We start from the raw sequence: 21,455 nt of genomic DNA on the forward strand, positions 1-21,455 counted from the left end.
GTTTTGCTGTGATACTGTTGTCCTCTGTGTGCAAGTTGTTAAATTACTTTTCATTCCATATTTGGAATGCTAATTCTGTAGTCTGTCATCTTGTTCAGGAACACCCAGCAGATCCATGATCCCATCATCGCCAGTCTTCAGCAGTGACGATTCCATCGTTTGTCAGTTAACGCACATGGTTCCTTGTGCACACCAAAAGCCCATCACAGTACTGAAAGCAGCTGCTGGCAGGGTGGTCACAGGAAGTCAGGACCACACACTGAGAGTGAGTACAAATCAATTGAATTTAAAATAGTAATAGTGTTAATTGGGTGATAATCTCACATTTGGGCTTGTGTTTACAGGACATGAGAGCGTAGTTTGGGCTGATTCCTTTCTGGAGCAGTCTAGAAGTGCTGTGTTGTGGAATGTCTTGTGTTTTGAATGATTAGTCCCATTTGTCAGGTTGACATTAAAAGGCACAATATAGAATCATAAAATCCTTACAGTGTGGAAGCAGGCCATTTGGCCCACCAAGTCCCTACTGACCCTCTAAAGAGCATCCTGTTGCAGTAAACACATTAAAATGATTGTCATGGTGATTAGCAAGATTTCAGGCCCCAATAACTTAAGGACATTAAAGCAAAGCCAAGCTGTACGGGACAGTGTAAATGAACAATCTCTGTACAGCCTATTTGATCTGACACTGAATGCTGCCTGACGTCCTAAGTATTTCCAATATTTCTATTTTTATTTTGTATTTATATCTTCTACAGTATTTTGCTCCTGTATTTCTTTGGCTTTTGTTGGCAACATCAATTAAAAGATATACATTTAAAAATAAGTATTGTATCAAAGTTACAGGGAAATAATCTTTTGAATGTTAGCTCTTGCGAAGAAAGTCAACAAAAATATTACTTTTATTTTCGTTTGTTGATTTGAGAATTGGTACATTACCCGGAAAAAGTTCACGAGCGCTTGCCTACTTATGCCTTTCCCGTCCCTAGTTTTGGTTATCACTGGGATGACGATGCAGCTCACAGTGATGGTTCAACCAACCAGCGCCCTCTTCTCTTGCTGTATAAAATGATGTCCTTTCTTCTCATGTGTATTTCTTGTGTCCTAATTCTAAGGATTTTTGCACAAAGGATTTGTTCTGAGAGTATATTTGTGTTGTTCTCGTGGTGATTCCAACATTTATTTTCTGCAATCATGTCCATATTCAAATTAATCTGCACTTGCCAACTGCCAATCTTCATTGCTGCGTACATGAAGTTTTGGATCCCTAATGAGAAACAAGAGAATCTGCATCAACAACAACACCTAGAGTAGCAGCAGTTCCCTTGTTCTTTGATCCGACCGCTCCATAGGATAGAGGGGATGACCACAGAGTTCCAGTTTGAATGATAACACCAACACAGATTATACAGGTAGAAGATCAGCTTTCTCACAGCAGGGTGACATCTGCAATCTCACAAACCATGATGTCTGTTGTAGCGGATCATTTATATGCATTGCCAATAGCCATATTGTGACTACCGTGAATTTCCTTTAGCTCTGGCTCTTTCCAAAATTCTGCTGATAACATCTCCAGGACTCCATAAATGTATCTCCAAAGTTATGTTTGCCAGGACTACATGTTACATGCACATTGTAACTGATGAGCCCAGTCAGAATGAGACAATGTTCAGATTTCCAGTGGATGGTTCGCACACTTCCAGGGGCGTCACATACTACAAAGGTATGGCTGTGAAAGTGTCTTTAGTTGTCATGGTCAGCTGACCTCGATTCAAGGATGACATCTACTCATGATTTCGACCACTGGTTGTCATGTGATTGATTTGGACAATTCCTGATTCACTGATATGGCAAATGAAACCGGATGTCTCATTTCCAATGGAATTTGGAGTATAGGATTCACTTCATTTTCTTTCGTTCTCTGTCATTACTCTGCCTCATCATTAACAATTATAACTGAAGGAACGTAGCTTGATGGATAAGTTTTCATTATTTTGAACATTTGGTAGAAAGGTTCTCTTAACCGAGGGTCAAGAGACCTCCGCACCAGCCTCTGACTGATTCTTAGAACAGACGGAAAGAGTTGGGCAAGCCTGTCAAAGATTTGAGCAAATGTCAAAAATTTAACAGTGCGAACTCTCCCGGCTTGCACTGAGACCCGAGGTCGATGTGCTAAGCACCACGGGGCCCCTTTCGCCTGCAGGTCCCGAGCCACCAACATGTTCTAAGTATCGTGTTCCCCAAGGTCCTCCTAACCATCAAGCACAATGCAGCCATGCTTTATGGACAGCTTCACAGTCTTTGAAGCATTTTATTTGTCCTTCCCTGGAACTCTAGCATTTTGAGATTAGAGGAAAAGAAAATCTGGCCAGAGAGATACATTTCATCAATCTAAAAACTGTTGAATCTATCAAAGTTGGTTTTGCAAGCATTTTGACTGAATGCTTGTAGATCTGGCTTCATGGACCAACATGTGTTTGATTGAGCTTGTATTGAATCTAAAGGATACATCGGAGACAATGATGAAATTTCTGTCGCACTCTGTCACTGACACACAGTCAGTTGAGGAGTAGAATGACCTGGTTGGAAAATGAGAAGGTTGCTGAGAATAGATTGTCTATTTAAGAAATGGAGTAAAATATATTGGAGGAAGTTTTTCCATTGTTTCAAATGCTGAATAGGGAATCTTTCCAGTTTAGGATGTAAACTGATAACTAAAGTAGTGTATAATCAATATTTGGGGTAATATATTATTTTTATCTCAGGAGGGTTGGAATATAAAAGCACCATTGTGCTACTGAGACTTTATAAAGCTCTGGTTAGGCCCCATTTGGAGTACTGTGTCCAGTTTTGGTCCCCACACCTCAGGAAGGACATACTGGCACTGGAGTGTGTCCAGCAGAGATTCACACGGATGATGATCCCTGGAATAGTAGGTCTAACATACGAGAAATGGCTGAGGATCCTGGGATTGTATTCATTGGAGTTTAGAAGATTAATGGGAGATCTAATATAAACTTACAAGATAATACATGGCTTGGAAAAGGTGGACGTTAGGAAATTGTTTCCGTTAGGTGAGGAGACTAGGACCCGTGGACACAGCCGTAGAATTAGAGGGGGTCAATTCAGAACAGAAATGCGGGGACATTTCTTCAGCCAGAGAGTGGTGGACCTGTGGAATTCATTGCCGCAGAGTGCAGTGGAGGCCGGGACGCTAAATGTCTTCAAGGCAGAGATTAATAAATTCTTGATGTCACAAGGAATTAAGGGCTACGGGGAGAACGCGGGTAAGTGGAGTTGAAATTCCCATCAGCCATGATTGAATGGCGGAGTGGACTCGATGGGCCGAATGGCCTGCCTTCCACTCCTGTGTCTTATGGTCTTAGCATGAATAGAAGATTGTCTTGACAGGAAGCAGAGCGTAGGAACAAATATGTCTTTTTCAGGCAGGTAAGATGTCATAAATGGTGTGTCACAGGGGTTAGTGCTAGGACCTCCACTCTTTACAAATGATTTTATTAATAATTTCGTTGAAGGGACCCAAAGTAGAGTATTAACTTTGCTGATGACTGTAAGATAGGTAAGAAAGTGAGTTGTGAAGAGGACATGAGGAACTAACAATGGGACCAAGATAAGTTGTGAATGGTCAAACATCACGCAAATAGATTATAATGTGGGAAAATGTGAAATTGTCCATTTTGACAGAATAAAAAGAACCATACTAAATGGTGAGAAGTTACAGAGTTCTTGAGATGCAGAGAGAGCTGAATGTCCTAGTGCATGAATCGCAGCAGCTTAGTATGTGATTCGTCAGGAAAGCTAATGAAATGTTATGTTTGGAGGATGTAGAACATTACAGCGCAGTACAGGCCCTTCACCCCTCAATGTTGTGCCGTCCTGTGAAACCAATCTGAAATCCATCTAACCTACACTATTCCATTCTCATCCATGCACCTATCCAATGACCATTTACATACCTGTAAATTTGGTGAGCCTACAACTGTTGCAGGCAGTTCCACGCCCCTACTACTCTGAGTAAAGAACCTACCTTTGCCATCAGTCCTATATCTACCACCTCTTGATTTGAAGCTATGACCCCTCGTGCTATCCATCACCATCTGAGGAAAAAGGCTCTCCATGTCCACCTGTTCTAACCCTCTGATTATTTTATGTCTCAATTTAGTCACCTTTCAATCTCCTTCTCTCTAATGAAAACAGCCTCAAATCCCTCAACCTTTCCTCGTGAGACCTCCCCTGCATACCAGGCAACATTCTCTGAACCCTTTCCAAAGCTTCCACGTCCTTCCTATTGTGTGGTGACCAGAACTGTACGCAATACTCCAAGTGCAACCACACCAGAGTTTTGTACAGCTTCAGCATGACCTCATTGTTCCAAAACTCAGTCTCTATACTAATAAAAGCTAACACACCATTTGCCTTCTTAACAACCCTATCAACCAGGGTGGTAACTTTGAGCGATCGATGTACGTGAACACCGAGATCTCTCTGTTCATCTAACGCTATCAAGAATCTTACCATTAGCCCAGTAATCTACATTCCTGTTCCTCCTCCCAAAGTGAATCACCTCTCACTTTTCTACATCAAACACCATTTGCTACCTCACAGCCCAGCTCTGCAGCTTATCTATGTCCCTCTGTAACTTAGAACATCCTTCGGCACTATCCACAACTGTACTGATCTTCGTGTCGTCTGCAAATTTTCTAACCCATCCATCTACACCCTCTTCCAGGTAGTTCAGAAAAATGACAAACAGCAGTGGACCCAAACAGATACTTGCAGTACACCACTAGTACCTGAACTCTAGGATGAACATTTTTCATCAACTAACACCCCGTGCCTTCTTTCAGCTAGCTAATTTCTGAGCCAAGCCGCTAAATCGTCCTTAATCTCATACCTCCGTATTTTGTGCAACAGCCTACCATGGGGAAATTTCTCAAACGCCTTACTGAAATCCATATGCACCACATCAACGGCTTTGCTCTCATCCACCTGTTTGTTCACCTTCTCAAAGATGGCTTGGTGATAATATTGCAAGATTGTTAAGCCAGAGATGCAGGTAGTGTTCTGGAGTCCCAGGTTTGAATCCCACTATGGCAGTTGGCGAAATTCAAATTCAGTGAAGGTTTAGAATTACAGGTCGAATGGTGACCATGAAACCATCAATTGTTGGAAAATCCCATCTGGTTCACTAATGTCCTTTTAGGGAATGATCCTTAACTAATCTGCCCACATGTGACTCCAGACTCTTAGCAATGTGAGTGACTTTTAAATGCCCTCTGGACAATTAAAAATGGGGAATAAATGCTAGTTTAGCCAGTGATGCCAAGATCCCATAAATAAATAATAACAAAAATGTTTTACTGCAAAAGGAATTTAATCCAAGTGTTCTTCAGGGCATTTGCAAGATTACATCTGGAATACTGTGCACGATACTGGTCACTGTACTTACAGAAGGATGTTAATTTGATGGCATCAGTTACTGGACTAATAGTTGAAATGGGTGAATTGCCCTTTGAGAAAGGCTAGACAAGGTAGGCCTGTATCCTCTGAAGTATAGAAGAGTCAGAGGTGACTTAATTAAAATATTTATATATGGGAAGGATGTTTCTACTTGTAGAAGAATCCAGCATGAGGGGTCATACAGTTTAAAAATAAAGGATTCCCTTTAAGAGAGATGAAGAAAAAAAGTTGAGAATTGTCAGTCTTTGGAATTCCCTTCCTTGAAAGGCAGTAGTTGCAAAATCTTTAAATATTTTTAAGACAGAGGTAGGTAGATTATTAATTACTAAGAAGATGAACGATTATGGCAGGAATATAGAGCTGAGGTTAAAATCAGATTGGCTGTGATTCTGTTGAATGACAGAGCAGGCTTTGACGGCTGAGTGGTGTGCTTTCGTTTCTTGTTCATTTGTTCATAACTAAGGCACCTGGGTGGGTATATGAATAGGAAGGATATGGCCGGGTGCTGGCAACTGGGACTAGGTTAGGTTGGGATATCTGGGCGGCATAGATGAGTTGGACCAAAAGATCTGCTTCCATGCTGTACATCTCTATGATTCTATAAATAAACTAACTAAACAAACAAACTGACAATTATAAACAACATTTGACACCAAGCTATATAAAGGAGATATTGGAACAAATGTGAAAAGCTTGATCAATGTGGCAGATCTCAAGCAGCATCTCAGAGGATGAAAGAGAGGGAGATTGAGAGAAAATTGCAGTGCTTAGCACCCTTGTTACTGAAGTCGCCAATACAATGGTGGAACAATTAAATTCAAGAGTGCTGATATCAGAGAGGGTTGTGCTGTTGAAGGAGAAACCTTAATGTGGACAAAGTTTCCATGTAAGGATCTCAAAACAAAGATGAGAAAACACAAAATCAAGAAAATCTGTGTAGATCATGGTTGGTTGATGAATGAACAGAAGAATTTTTTAAAACCTTAGTTTATGGTGAATAAAACATGGAAAGTCAACCAGGAGTGTGTTGGAAAAAACAATCTGAGAAATAACAAATAGCATGGTTGAGAGAGATGGGTGGAGTTGAAAACAAAACAGAGTTTGTAGTGGAACTGAAGGTAATGGCTTTTGTGTTTAAGAACATCTTTGTTTATCAGCACTGGATATTAGATAAGTGCTGTAGACAATCTGGAGATTACTGAGCTATTGAGAAAAGTGCTGGTGAGGTAGAACTGATGACATCGGGAAACTAGATTCGCTACAGTATGGAAACGGGCCCTTTGGCCCAACAAGTCCACACCATCCCTGCTAAAAGTAACCTACCTAGACTCATTCTCCTACTGCTCTGCATTTACCCCAGACTAATACACCTAACCTACACATCCTGAACTATGGACAATTTTAACTTGACCAATTCACCTAATCTGCACATCTTTGGACTGTGGGAGGAAATTGGAGGACCCAGAGGAAACTCACGCAGACATGGGAGGATGTGCAAACTCTACACAGACAATTGCCCAAGGCAGGAATTGAAGCTGAGTCCCTGGTGCTGAGAGGCAGCAGTGCTAACCAATGAGCCACCATGCCGCCCATAGAATCCTCAGTGTGGAATCAAGCCAAGTGCTGTGTATTGGGATGGTGTCATAAGATGATGAAGTGCAGAATTAAATTACGCAACACATTCAGTTTCTGAGATAATTCAGAATGATTTTTCAGTGCAGGGAAGAGGCAACATGGAGGTAAAAGAATGCAGAGAAAAAATAAATTGTAAATTTAAAAAAAGGTGATTTTAGCAAAGCAAATTTGGAATCAAAAGTGGAATGCTGCAGATACTATAAATCTGATGTAAAAATAGCAAATGCTTGAAATACTCAGCAGATCTGGCAGCATCTGTTGAGAGAGAAACAGAGTTAATGTTTCATCAGAAAGAGTGAATTGATTGCGTTTTACTATGGTACTTTATTTACTGAGCTTCTGTTCCTTTTGCAGATATATCGACTTGAGGACTCCTGTTGTCTTTATACATTACAGGGTCATTCAGGAGGGATCACAGCAGTCTATATAGACCAGGTACTGTCATATGTTACCAAAATATTTTGCTGAGTATGACAATAAATTAGAGATCCAGACAGTATCTGATATTCTTTCAGTTTACACCTTATTATGTTTGTATTGACACATTGTTGGATATGTTGGTTTGTTTAATTTAGTAGTTGTAAAATCAATGCCGTTTCTCCTTGCTTATTTGCATGCTTCTTGAATCATTTTGCTAAAAGTCTGAAAGCCTGTAACACTGGATCCCCTTGATAATCAAAAACTGATCTGTCTCCCTCTTAAATATACACATTAACCTGGCCTCAACAGACTTCTGTGGCAGTGAATTCCATAGATTTGCCACTCTAGCTGAAGAACTTTCTCCTTATCTCTATTCTGAAAGCTCTTCCCTTTACTCCTAGTCTCTCCTACCAATGGAAAAATCTTCACAACATTCACTTTGTCCAGATTATTCAGTATTCTGTAAGTTTCAATGAGATCACCTCCATCTTTCTAAATTCCATTGAGTATAGTCCCAGAATCCTCATATGTTAAGCTTTTCATTCCTAGGAGGATCCTCATGAACCTCTTCTGAACCCGCTCCAGGGCCAATACATCATTCCTGAGATATGGGGCCCAAAACTGCGCACAATACTCTAAATGTGGTCAGAAATACATCCCTGCTTCTATATTTAAGTCCTCTCAAAATAAATGCCATCATTGCATTTCCTAACTACTGACTCAACCTGCAAGTTTACCTTGAGAGAATCCTGGACTTGAACTCCCAAGTTTCTGCACTTCAGACTTCTGAATTTTCTCCCCATTTAGAAAATAGTCCATGATGCTTTTTACCAAAGTGCATGGCCTCACACTTTCCTGGCACTTCTTTGCCCACTCTCTCCTAACCTATCCAAATCCTCTGCAACCTCCCCACCACCTCGATACTACCTGTCCCTCTACTGGTCTTTATATCATCTATAAACATAGCCAAAGTGCCCTGAGTTCCTTCGTCTTGGTCATTTATGTATAAAGTGAAAGGTTGTGGTTTCAACACTGAGCCTTGCAGAACACCACTTGTCACCAGCTGTCATCCTGAGAAAGACCCTTTTAGTCCATTTCTCTACTTTCTGCTAGACAGCCAAGCTTCTATCCATGTTAGCAACTTGCCTGTAACACCATGGGCCCTTATCTTACTCACCCTTTTATGCGGCACCTTGTCAAAGACCTTCTTGAAGTCTAGGTAGATAACACCCACTGCCTGTCCATGGTCTAACCTGCTCATTACCGCTTCAAAGAATTCTAACAGATTTGTCAGGCATGACTTCCCCTTGATGAAACCATGCTGACTTTGCCCTATTTTACCATACACTTCCCAGTATTCAGAAATCTCCACCTTCACAATGAACTCCAAAATTTTACCCATGATCGAGTTTAGATTAATTGGCCTGTAATTTTTCGACTTTTGCCTTACTTATAAACAAGGGTGTCACGTTAGCAATTTTCCAGTCCCCTGGGACCCTCCCTGACTTTAGTGATTCCTGAAAGATTACCACTAACCCCTCCACTGTCTCTTCAGCTGTCTCCTTCAGAACACTGAGGCTTAGTCCAAGTGGCCCAGGTGATTTCTCCATTTTCAGACCTTTCAGTATTTTTAACATCGTCTCCTTGGTGATGGCCAACATATCCCTGACTCTGCCCTGACTCTCTTTTTTTGAGACATTACACATACCTTCCAGCGTGAAGACTGACGCAAAGTGATTATTTGCTCCCTCAGCCATTTCCTTGTTCCCCACTAGTGTCCAGTGTCATTTTCCAGCAGTTCAATGTTGTCTTTTGCCCTTTACATATCTAAAGAAACTCTTACAGTCTTCCTTTATATGACTGGCTAGCTTACCCTCATATTTAATCTTCTCCCTCCTTATTTCTTGTTTTGTTTCCCTCTATTAGTCTTTGTAAGCTTCCCAATCATCTGGTTTTCCACTGCTGTTTGCCACATTATATGCTTCGTGTTTTGCTTTTATGCTACTCCTGACTTCCCTAGTCAGCCATGGTTAACTCATCCTCCCTGTACCATGCTTCATTTTCCGAGGGATGTATTTTTGCAATGTTTCCTGAATTACTCCCAGAAATTCCTGCCGTTGCTGTTCCACTGTCTTTCCTGCTAGACTCCTCTCCCAGTCAGTTCTACCCAGCTCCTTCCTCATGCCTCTGTTGTTGCCTTTATTCAGCTGTAGTACCATTACCTCTGATTGTATTTTGTCCCCCTCAATTGCACAATAAATTCGATCATATTGTGATCTCTGCCTCATAAGGTCTCCTTCACCGTAAGCTCCCTTATCATGTCTTCCTCATTGCACAATACTAAACCCAGTATTGCTTGTTCCCTAGAGGGCTCCATAACAAGCTGCTCCACAAACCCATCTCGTAGACATTCCACAAATTCCTTCTTTTGCAATCCACTACCAACCTGATTTTCCGACTCCACCTGCATATTGAAATCCCCCAGTGATCATCCTCCTGGTGTATTTTTCACCCCAGCTCCTGACTACTCTTTTGAGGGTCTGTACATAACTCGAACTATGATTTTTCACCTTTATGGTTCATCAATTCTACCCACACAAATTCTACACCATCTGACTGTACTCCATTGCTTACTAACAAAGCAACCCCACCACCTCTGCCCACCTGTCCATCTTTTTGATCAAATGTATATCCTTGGATATTCTGCTGCCTATCCTGCTCCCCTTGCAGCCACATCTGTGATACCTGCCACATCATACCTGCCAATTTCAATCAGCGCCACAAGCTCATTTACCTTATTCCTTATACAACGTGCATTCAGATATAACACCTTCAGTCCTGTATTAACCATCCGTCTTCTCATGTCATTCATTTGTCCGGTTTGCTTGACGTTTGATTGCTAACTCTTTCCAAATACTCTTCTGTTTGTATTTATGTCAGTGCCAGAGACTTTAATAACCTCTCCTGAGTTTGCTTCCCCTGTCATTTCCTTCATATTTGTCGATGCAGTCAAATTCACCCCTACAAATGTTAACCAGTTGCTTTGTTTCCCACTGAGGGAGGTTTTACCCTTCCTTCCCACTTTCTGGTTGACCAGCTTATTTGCACTTTTAGTTAGAACTTTTGGTCCCAGCTGGATTCTGGTGGAGACCATTGCTGCAGTACAGATCTCTCCTGTTCCAATACTGATGCCAGTGCCCCATGAAAAGGAACCCCTCTTTCCCACACCATGCTTTTAGCCACATGTTTATTTCCTTATTCTCGTGTCCCTATGCCAATTTGCATGGGGCGTGGGCAGTAATCCAAAGATTATAAACCTTGAGGAATTGTTCTTTAATTTGGTTCCTAGCACCTGATAATCCCTGAACAGGTCCTCTTTCCTAGTCTTATCTATATTGTTTGTTCCGGCGTGGACCACAACAACTCGATCCTCCTCCTCCCCCTTTAACAACCGTTCAAGCTGGTCAGAGATGTCCCTTACCATGACACTAGATAGGCAACACACCATGCGGGTCTCTTATCCTGCTCCGAAAGGATACTATCTATTCCAATAATTATTGAATTTTCTGTAACTACCACTTGTCCTTTTGCTCCCCCCTCTTGAATGGCTACCCGTACCATGGTGCAGCACTCAGTTGGCTCATCCTCCCTGCAGCCCTTTTCCTCATCTACACAAGGAGCCAGAACCTCGTACCTGTTAGACAAGGTCAAGAGCTGAGGCTTCTCCATTCCTGACTGCGGGGTCCCTCTCCCTGCTTTGTTTGCAGTCACACCCTCTGTGCCTGGCCACTGACCAAATTTGAAAAACTTGATCTGCCAGATGTGACTGCCTCCTAAAACAAAGCATCCAGGTAACACTTTCCCCCTCAGATGCACCACAGTGTTTGAAGCTCAGATTCCAGCTCGTCAATTTTGAGTCTGTGTTCTTCAACAACCAACCCTTGCTGAAGATGTTGTCACTGCAGTTTAGAATGGGATCTCATCATACAGCTACAGCACATCACCTGTCCAGCCACTTCTACTTTGTCAATTACTTTATTGATACTTCTTTGCTGGGTTCTTTTTCAAATTTAGTGCAGATTTCCTACCAACCAAATAGGTCACAGCATCCCTGTGCTCTGAGCTCTGGTAGTTTTCTACTCGCCTCCGCTCTGCTGCCCCGCCTTCCAATAGCTTCCCACCGCCTCGGCCACAATCCCTGAGCTCCGGAATTTCTGGTCAACTTCTTGAACTTTACAGTGGCTTTACTTGAAATGTCTTCTTAATCTTTCAGGCAATGGGGTTGGCTAGTGGAGGCCAAGATGGAGCGATTTGCCTCTGGGATGTATTAACTGGAAGCCGAGTGAGCCATCTGCATGGTCATCGTGGTGACGTTATAGCTCTCATCTGCACCTCAAGCTGTGTAATCAGTGGTGGATTAGATGACGTGATCTGTATATGGGACCGCAGCTCTGGTATCAAGCTCTATTCAATTCAGCAGGTGGGTGCAGTAACTTTTTTTTTCGCTTGTATTTTTGTGTTGGTTAGAGAGTCGTTTAACTAAACTAGATTTTGTTTTAAGCTCCTTAGAAGCTTAAATTGCAGAGTTAAAGACCACTCAGCTGGCTAAGACAGAAAAGTAACAATGTTGTCCAAGACACCCAACTGAAATGTTGAGGGTTGAAATTCCACCATGTAAAGTTGTGAACTAGATTCATCAAATCAAAAATAATGACCAAAAATTCTCAGATTGTCAAAACAAAGCAACTGATTTATAAGGGAGCGAGTCACTTCTATTTGTTCTTAGTGCATGGGATTTCAGTATTCCTCCTACCCTGTTGTTCCTGCGGTTGGTAATGAGTGTTAATAAGGCATGATTTGTAACGTGACTTAAGTATAGATGAGGGCTTAGCATCTGCTGAGTTGAGGCAAAGGTGAAGATGGATGATGATATAGAAGTGAAAGTAGGAAGTAGGCAGTCTTGGTAATGAAGAGGATGTCAGGGTGGAAAATTAGCATAAGATCAAGTAGGGAACCAAGTCTGGGAACTGTTCAGTTCAGCCTTATTTAGTTGCTCGGGAAAGGGATGGGGTTGAACATACAAATTAGCATCGGGGGAGATAATATATTTAGTGGCAACCAACATTTGCACCACACAATGCCAGGCGATGACCATCTCCATTAAGAGACAATCTAACCACCATCCCTTGATATTATGGTAATACTGTTACTGAATTACCCACTGTCGATACCCTGGGAGTTACTTTTGACCAGAAATTCTACTGGGCTTGCCATACAAATACAGTGACTATGAGAGCATATCAGAGGCTCAGAATACTGCAGTGAGTAACTCTCATCCTGGCTCTCCCAAGGCTGTCCACTATCTACAAGGACAAGTCTGGAGGGTTTTGGAATCCTCCCCAGTTGCCCAAATAAATGCAATTCTAATAATGCTCAAAGCTTGACTCCATTCCAAGCAAAGCAGCCCACTTGATTGGCACATATACAAGCATCCACTCACTCCTCCACTAGTGTGTATGATCTACAAGACACATTGCAGAAATTTATCTAAGATACTTAAACAGCAACTTCCAAACCCATGAATATTTCCATCTAGAAGGATAAAGACAGCAGATACCATCTGCAAGTTCCCCTCCAAGCTATTCACCAACCTGACTTGGAAATATATTGTTGTTCCTTCACTGTTGCTTGGTCAAAATCCTGGAATTCCCACTCTTAAGGCATTGTGGGTCTACCTGCAGCACATGGACTGCAGCAGTTCAAAAAACAGCTCACCACCAGCACCACCACCTCCCAGGGCATCTAGGGATGGACAATAAATGCTAGCAAGCCAGCAATGTCCAGGTTTCAGAATAGAATTGAAAAATATATACATATATTATATAGCTGATCTGGTTACTCTATATTTCTACCTAACCTTGGTAGCCTTTAACCCCTTTCCTTATCAAGAATCTATTGACTCCTGCTCTTAAATGTATTGAAAGCTGCTGCTTCTGCTATTTTGAGGAACCGAGTTTCAGGGGCTCATAACCTTCTGAGGAAAGTTTTCTCCTTGTCACTGTCTTAACTGAACGACCCCTTATTTTTAAGAAGCAGCACTTTGTTCTAGTTTCCCAATGAGAGTTACACCTAGACTGCTGAGAAACTTGTATGTTTCAGTCATGTCGCCTCTTACTCCTCTAAGCTGCAGGGGATACAAGTCCAGCCTATACAACATTCCATTATAAAACAACTTGACCATTCCAGAAATTAATCTTATCTAAATCTTCTCTGAACTGATTCCAATACATCTATCCTTTTGTAAGTACAGTGATCATTACTGTACACAGATGTGAGCTCACCAATGACCTGTATAAATTAAGCATTACATTTCTACTTTTGTATTCATTTCCCCCCTCAGTAAATTACAACATTGTACTAGCTTTCCTAATTACTTTGCTATTATCAACATACTAATCTTTTCTGACCTGTGCATTAACATACCCAAATCACACTGCCACTTGGGACACAGCAGTCTCTCACCATTTCGATGTTATGCTTCTTATTTATTCATCCCACTAAAATGGGCAATTCCAGAAATTCACATTTTCTGACGCGATATTCCATTTGCAGGATATTTGCCCACTTACTTAACCCTGACTGGTTATGAAATGCAGTATTTGGCAGAGAACAAAAACTGTGAATTTGTTTCATTTCCTTAACATAAGTGTAGTGTTACTCTGTGAATTGGGTGCAACATTTTAAAAAAAGGACATTGAAAGAGTAACATAGTAAATATCTCAAGAACTAAATGATACAGGAAATGGACACTAAATGCACCACTTTATGTAAAGCTTCTTTATTTTAGCTAACTATAGAACTTCTGAAAAAATCTTCCTTTTCCCTAAACTAGTATAGTCTCAAAACAATCAAGAGCTGAGATGATTCATAGGTTATTCTCAAATGTATGTCAGTTCTGTGATCACAAGAAAAGTGCAAGGTCTTTAAGATGTGCAGAGGAAAAGTATAAGAATTGGTTCAGGGAGGCTGAATATGAGCTGCAAGGTTGGATTAGAGAAGCTGAAGCAAAAGACATTGTAGGGAAATTGGATGTGCATAAGACTATGAGAGGGGATAAATGTTTCAGGTGAGGCAAAGAGATCCTGGGATGATCTGAGGAAGAACTTTCTTGAACACTTTTCCCTATGAGAACAGTGGAAATAAAGATTCACTTGCAAAAGGAAACTGGTGGACATGAGGAAAATAAACTTGCAGGGCAAGTGGAGAATACAATTGGCTGGATTGCTATAGAGAGAGTCACTGTGGATTCAGTGGGTTGAATTACTGCCTCCTGCATCGTTATGATTCGATTACTTTTCTGGGAAATTCTTGTGTAGGGAAATAGGTCTTTCTGTTATCTGAAAGCAGTAATTTGTGTCGTGACAAATGATAAATGTGACATGCTTGAGAGGTTCAGATGACTTTTGATCCATAATTCTGAACGTTCTCCATCAGAGTGTTTCCCTCCCAATATGATGTAGGTATTTCCTAATCAATTCAGAAATGGTATTGTACACTTCTGGAGCAGATGTGAACCCGGGTTTCCTGGTTCAGAGATAGGGAGAATACCACTGTATCCTAAGATGTCCTGTGATGCTTTGCATTCTATCTCACATGGCCGTTTTCATATAAACGTGCATCTTGTGTGCAATTACATACAAATAATGCAGTTCAAGTTCTGATCTGCAGCTGATGCGTGTTTGCAAAGTATCTGTGGCATGACATCATTATCAGTAATCTTCAGCGCAACACATTTTCTGAGTTTGCAGAGATATGAATTTAGCTGGTGACAGATTAAATCAAGCTGCAGCTATGCAAGGCATCAGTGTGAATGATATAAAAGCATTTTGTGTTGCTCATGAGTTTATAAGATCTGCATTTTCAAATGAAATACATCCAATACATTTTTATTTCTGATCGTTGGAGCATTCATCTCTCTTTTTTAAATATTTTATTATGAATAATAGGTATAAAGGTGACTGATGGGAAGCATCCACATTTCAAATAACAAATATTGTGTGCAATTCTGGTCTCCTTATCGGAAAAGATGTTGTGAAACTTGAAAGGGTTTAGAAAAGATTTACAAGGATGTTGCCAGGATTTGAGCTATAAGGAGAGGCTGAACAGGCTGGGGCTGTTTTCCCTGGAGCATCGGAGGCTGAGGGGTGACCTTATAGAGGTTTATAAAATGATGAGGGACATGGATAGAATAAATAGACAAAGTCTTTTTCCTGGGGTGGGGGAGTCCAGAACTAGAGGGCATAGGTTTAGGGTGAGAGGGGAAAGATATAAAAGAGACTTAAGAGGCAACTTTTTCACGCAGAGGGTGGTATGTGTATGGAATGAGTTGCCAGAGAAAGTGGTGGAGGCTAGTACAATTGCAACATATAAAAGGCATCTGGATGGGTATATGAATAGGAAGGGTTTGGAGGGATATGGGCTGGATGGTGGCAGGTGGGACTAGATTAGGTTGAGATATCTGGTCGACATGGACGAATTGAACCGAAGAGTCTGTTTCCATGCTGTACATCTCTATGACTCTAATTCAGCTGTAGTTTTTCTCAATTCAAGTAGAAAGTTTTATAGATTCAGAGTAAAGCTTCCTGTATTCTACTTAATGACCTGATGTGAACTCAGTACTAGTTCATACTTTGTGCTAGCATCCTCTCAAAGTGAGACAGCTGCGAAGACAATTTTGTCTTCTGCATACCTACTTGAAACTGAACTGACATCGTGAGACTCATTTCACATATTAGTCCCTACAGCCAGGAGATAGAAGAGTTTTATCACATCCCACTGGAGTACTCTGAACCTCAATCCCGGATCTACACTGTATAGTCTTTGAGAAAGAAGTACTTTAAAATTGAATAATCACATTGGAAAGAAATGGTGCTTTAGAGAGGTTCTGAATTCAGTAGAGTACTAAGGAAAATAAAGCAGGAGGATATTACAGCAGTTGCCAGAATCTCATCTAAAGACAAAAAAGACACTTAGAGTCTGAAGAGTCATCTCGACTCTAAATGTTAACTTGCTTTCTCCCAATGGATGCTGTCTGACCCACTTATCTCCAGCATTTCTTTTATTTTCAGTCAAGGAAAATAAAGCATCCTGAGTCATTAAAAATCTTGTGGATGTTCACATCCATTTTCTCATTTTTTAACATCCCTTGAACCTCTTTTTTTTTCAGGACATGGGTTGTGGAGCAAGCTTAGGAGTGATATCTGACAACCTTCTAGTGACTGGAGGTCAAGGCTGCGTCAGCCTCTGGGACATTGGCTACGGAGACTTACTTCAGACGGTCTACCTAGGCAAAAGTAATGAGTTACAGCTTGTTCGACAGTTGTTGGTCCTGGACAATGCTGCCATTGTGTGTGACTTTGGCAGTGAGCTTAGCCTTGTTTACTTCCCGTCAGTACTGGAGAAGTTGGACTGAAAAAGAGAGTCTTATACTAACAAGTCTCTGCCTCAAACGAGAAGATTGGATGAAAAATTGGCAATTGTGATCCTGAGTTTCTATATGATTAGAGAAAAGATACACTGGATGGTTAGAAGCGCGTGCATAGGGAAAGAATCTGCCTGGGATTTTAGAGAGAAGATACAAAACAAATTTATAATTTTATAATTTATATAACAAAGCTTCAGAACTGTGTACTGCATGGTGCAAGTACAGTAAATCTGCCTTAAAGCACTATGGTGGCTTATCAAGCCGGTCAATTGTTAGTAATCAAGTCTGGTTTTATTTGGTTTTTTGCAATGTTGTGTCATGTGAAATTGAGGTAGACTATGATGCAAAGAAGATAGTACAGATGTATTTTTAAAATTAAAACTAATTTTTTGTAAGAAGTTGATTTTTTTAAAAATGTGCAAGTTTTAAAAAAGGATAGGCCTGTGTAAAAGAGATTAAACTGATTTAATGATTTTATTGTCACGTGTATTTTGCAGTCAGAAAAACAGTAAAATACCGTGAAAAGCTTTTCCACTGTCACCACAATCCGGTGCCATTTTGAATAGTTTTGAGAATAAGAAAAAGGTAGAAAGATATAGCTTTGTAAACTGTAGCTGTATTCTTGCAAATTATGAGCAATGTCTACAGGTGGAAAGGACCGAAAAGGCTGAAAACACATATTAGAAAAAAGAAATTGGAATGAATCGTAGGTCTGCCTGCATTTGTGAAGGAAAAAGAAACTTTTTTTTCTTTTAAAATCCTATCAAACCAACAGTCTGTTTGATTGGTGGGTTTTTTCCTCAAAAGAGAAACACCTGAGACCTTATCCAGAATCCAAGATTTCTGAGCATGAGGTACTTGCTAAAGGTCGATGAGCCACAACTGAAACATTACCTTTTTTACAGATATGATGTGTGTATTTAAGATATTCTTTTCTATGATATTATGTAAAGTGGAATCCTGTTATAGTTAGCCATGCTGCTCAACATTCACCAACATTTATAACAACTGATTGATTAACCTGTTTGCCTTCAATTGCCTTGTGGTTGTCCCTCCTCCTTAGCCCTGGGCTTCTTGGTCTTCCTTCATGCCTGTGTTTGTCAGCTTCTCCTCATCTGTAATACATCTTTTCACTTTCCAGTTTCCTTACACCTCTGTGCAGTTTAGCTCTTCAGATTATTGCTATAAAATGAACTTATACACTGTTTATTTTGTACTGTTGAACACATTTCACCATATACCAGCAAACTGAATGAAGCACTGCTCAGCCATTTAAATTACTCAGTAGGACAGTACTCAGGTCAGAATCTGCAAGATTACTTCAACTGTGCAACGCCTGGCTAGAGGTCAAGAAACAGCTGCAGCACTGTAGTTCCATACCCATGACTGTTTGTATCTAATGTACTAACATTGAGTCTCATGAGTCCAACCATGCTGTGTCAACATTGGCACTCTTCGCAGCTAAGACCAAATAAGAGTTTCATCATGAATAATATATATTTGAATACTAACTATTAAACTAGAGGCACTTGTTTCTCAATAAGAACTCCTACTAAAAGTATTCATTGCAGCTGACCAACATTGGTAGAAACAGAATTTTACTGTGCGGATAGGGAATCGATTTGATGCCATTCCCTCTTAATTTATTTTAATCTTCAATTATTTATCTATTTTCTTTCAACAAATCTGTTGTGGGTTCTGCTAACACCCACTGATTCTGCATGGAGTTTGAACAGTATATTCCATCATTGTTAGGAAAAACAAAGCATTTTCCGAACTTTCCTTTTGATTTGTTTGATAATTATCTTACATTTATGCGTTCTGTAATATTGCTGAGGTCACATATCGAGTACGATTCACAGTATTGGTCCCCTTAATTGGACAGATATATAACAGCTTTAGCAGAAGATCAGACAGTTTCACATGATTCATTCTTGAATTGAAAAGCTTGTGAAGAAAGGTTGAACAGATTTGGCCTTTGTCCATTGGAGTTTAGAAGAATAGCAGGTGATCTTATTGAAATATACAAGACCTTGACAGGACTAGATGGGAGGGTGGAGGAATATGGAAGATGTTTCCTCTGGTTTTGGTGACTAAAACTAATTTAAGAATATGAGATCTCTATTTTAAGTCAGAGATGAGGAGAAACCTTTCTCTGTGGGTCATCAGAGTATGAAATTCTCTTCCTCAAAAGATAGTAGAAGCTGCATTCTTAAATTAATTCAAGGCTGACTTAGATAGGTGTTGATAAACAAGGAAATTTAGAATTATAGGCCTTTGACAAAGTGGGGCTGAGACTACAATCAGCTTAGCCGTGACCTTACTGAATGGTTGAGCAAGTTTGAAGGGCCAAATGGCATACTCCTGCTCAAAGGTCCCATGTACCGAGCTAATGATTCATTGATCAGTGAAAATATTATTTTCTAATTATATTCTCAAATACTTCATAATTTAAACTGATGCCAGGGCTCCTGTTAACTATCATCATATAACTGTGATCATTTTAGAACTTTCAAAATTAAATGATGCAGTGTTACTTTGGAAAGCCAACCATGATATTCTAGAAGAAACACTATAAAAGGATTCCCCTCTACCTATGTTGACAGTTTTTGTAATGAAGGAAATTCCTAATGGACACTGAGGTTCAATAGAGACTACCTTTATGCATTTTAGTTTTGATGCCACATATTAGTTGATAGGTCCGTGCTATGGATGAATCTCACTTCATTGAGATTTCAACATGTATTAGATCAGTGTGTTTAAAAATAATGCACTCGAATTGAGCAGCTGAAGTTGCTGAGACCCAGTCAAGAATATTGTTTAACATGGAAGGGCATGTGCCGAATTGATTATCCTTTTCAGCCTCCTCTGCTTCCGAGTCACCAGTTTCATAGAATCTGTGAAAGGTACACAATACTGAGAATAACCCAAATTGTGACTAAAAATTAATAAGGGACAAATCCTGTACTATTCCTTCATTTTGATCTGTCTGTCCTCTGTTTTCTGTCTAATTGTACAAACAGTCCATTATTCAGCTTTGTCGCATATTTAATTTCTTGGGGCAAATGTTTCTGAGTGGCTAATTTTCAAAAGTGTAAAGAAAAGCTGTTAGATTAATGGTAGGGTAGTGGTTTAATCCTGTACTGATGAGAACTCAAACAGCACTCTTTACTCATCTACTGCAAGCTTAATTTAAAAATAAATTATTTATTTCGCATGTATTTTTGAAGTATATACTGTAATATCAGGGTATTATGCTGTCATAAGATTGACGTAATGTCACTTATTTATGGGGATTAACTATAAAAGGTGATGCTCAGTACTGGAAATTTGATCCCTTGTCTCACTACTGATAGGATGATGGGTATTGCCTTTCTCGGGGGGTGGAGTATAAATGGCTCTTTTCACCAGTTTATCTGGATTGCTGCAGCCAGCTGTGGTCAGTAGGCTGGAAGAGACTGGCTCCTAGTTGGCCAATGGGACATCTTACTGTACATTGCTGAACCTTGTGTGTTGTCTTTTCCCATTTACTCTTACTCTTAGAATCTCCCTTTGTTCTCTCATGTTGCCTCTGTCTCCATCTCTGTATATTTATTTGTTATCTATTTCTGTCTGTTTTTCTCACCCATTTCTCTTCCCTTTGCTTGCCATTCTATATATCTTCCTGTTTCACTCCCACCTATATCTATCTTAATCGTTCTGCCATTTTACCTTTGACCCTCTAGTGTCTGCTTTAAGTTTCTCTACAGCACTGCTGGTGAGTACAGGTACTCTGAGCCGAATTGGGAGATTAAATCTGCAATCCCAAAATCTTGCTGCATTGAGCATATACTTTTCCTAAACTCAAGACTCTTTACTCAAAGCAGAGATCGTTTAATATTTAAAAGTTAAGTAATTGTGAGTAGAGATTTTTAAAAATATGAAATGTATTTGTTTGTTGCAATTAAGTTTTAGCTGGATTCTGTGCACACTGCCTGAGTTTGAAAACTTATTTCTAAAAGAGCTCGAAACAAGCCCTGGTCTCCCTATGGTTACTGACAACATTGTTTTTCAGGCTTCCATCATGATAGTTCTTTTGAACATAAATATATTTCCTGACTTGTTTTGTAAATTTTTTAATATGTCGGACGATTTTAGAGAAACAAATTTAGAGAAATGTACAGAACCAAAGAACATTTCTTAATCTATCAATTTTTTTTGCAATAAGCTTTTAATAAAAAGACATGCAAATATTGTTTTGTTTTTATGCTAATATATGCCAATTGGTCCACTTTTAGCTTGTCTTTTGTTATGTAGTATCCTCCCCTCCCAAAGGTACTTCTGTGATTAAGGTATAATTTAAATTGCTTTCCTAATCTCTCTTCGACATTTACTCTTGTGAAGGGTGTTGCAGTGAGCCCTTCCTGTTCTCACCTGATAACAGCTTTTCAGGAGCAAG

At 40.1% G+C, this 21,455-nt stretch overlaps 1 protein-coding gene across 4 annotated transcripts in view; it reads left to right on the forward strand.

Moving 5' to 3' along the window:
- scap (SREBF chaperone) overlaps positions 1–21,182 on the forward strand; it is a 152,945-nt gene extending 131,763 nt beyond the window's left edge. For all 4 annotated transcript variants that reach the window (XM_060823755.1, XM_060823754.1, XM_060823752.1 and 1 more), the window contains 4 exons: positions 99–265; positions 7,468–7,548; positions 11,807–12,013; positions 16,760–21,182. In XM_060823755.1, coding sequence (XP_060679738.1) covers positions 99–265; positions 7,468–7,548; positions 11,807–12,013; positions 16,760–17,005 — 701 coding nt within the window. In that variant the 3' untranslated portion in view covers positions 17,006–21,182. The remainder of the gene's footprint in view (positions 1–98; positions 266–7,467; positions 7,549–11,806; positions 12,014–16,759) is intronic.
- The last annotated feature ends 273 nt before the right edge of the window (positions 21,183–21,455 follow it).

Source organism: Hemiscyllium ocellatum, chromosome 4 (assembly GCF_020745735.1).
Source record: "Hemiscyllium ocellatum isolate sHemOce1 chromosome 4, sHemOce1.pat.X.cur, whole genome shotgun sequence".
Taxonomy (NCBI): domain Eukaryota; kingdom Metazoa; phylum Chordata; class Chondrichthyes; order Orectolobiformes; family Hemiscylliidae; genus Hemiscyllium; species Hemiscyllium ocellatum.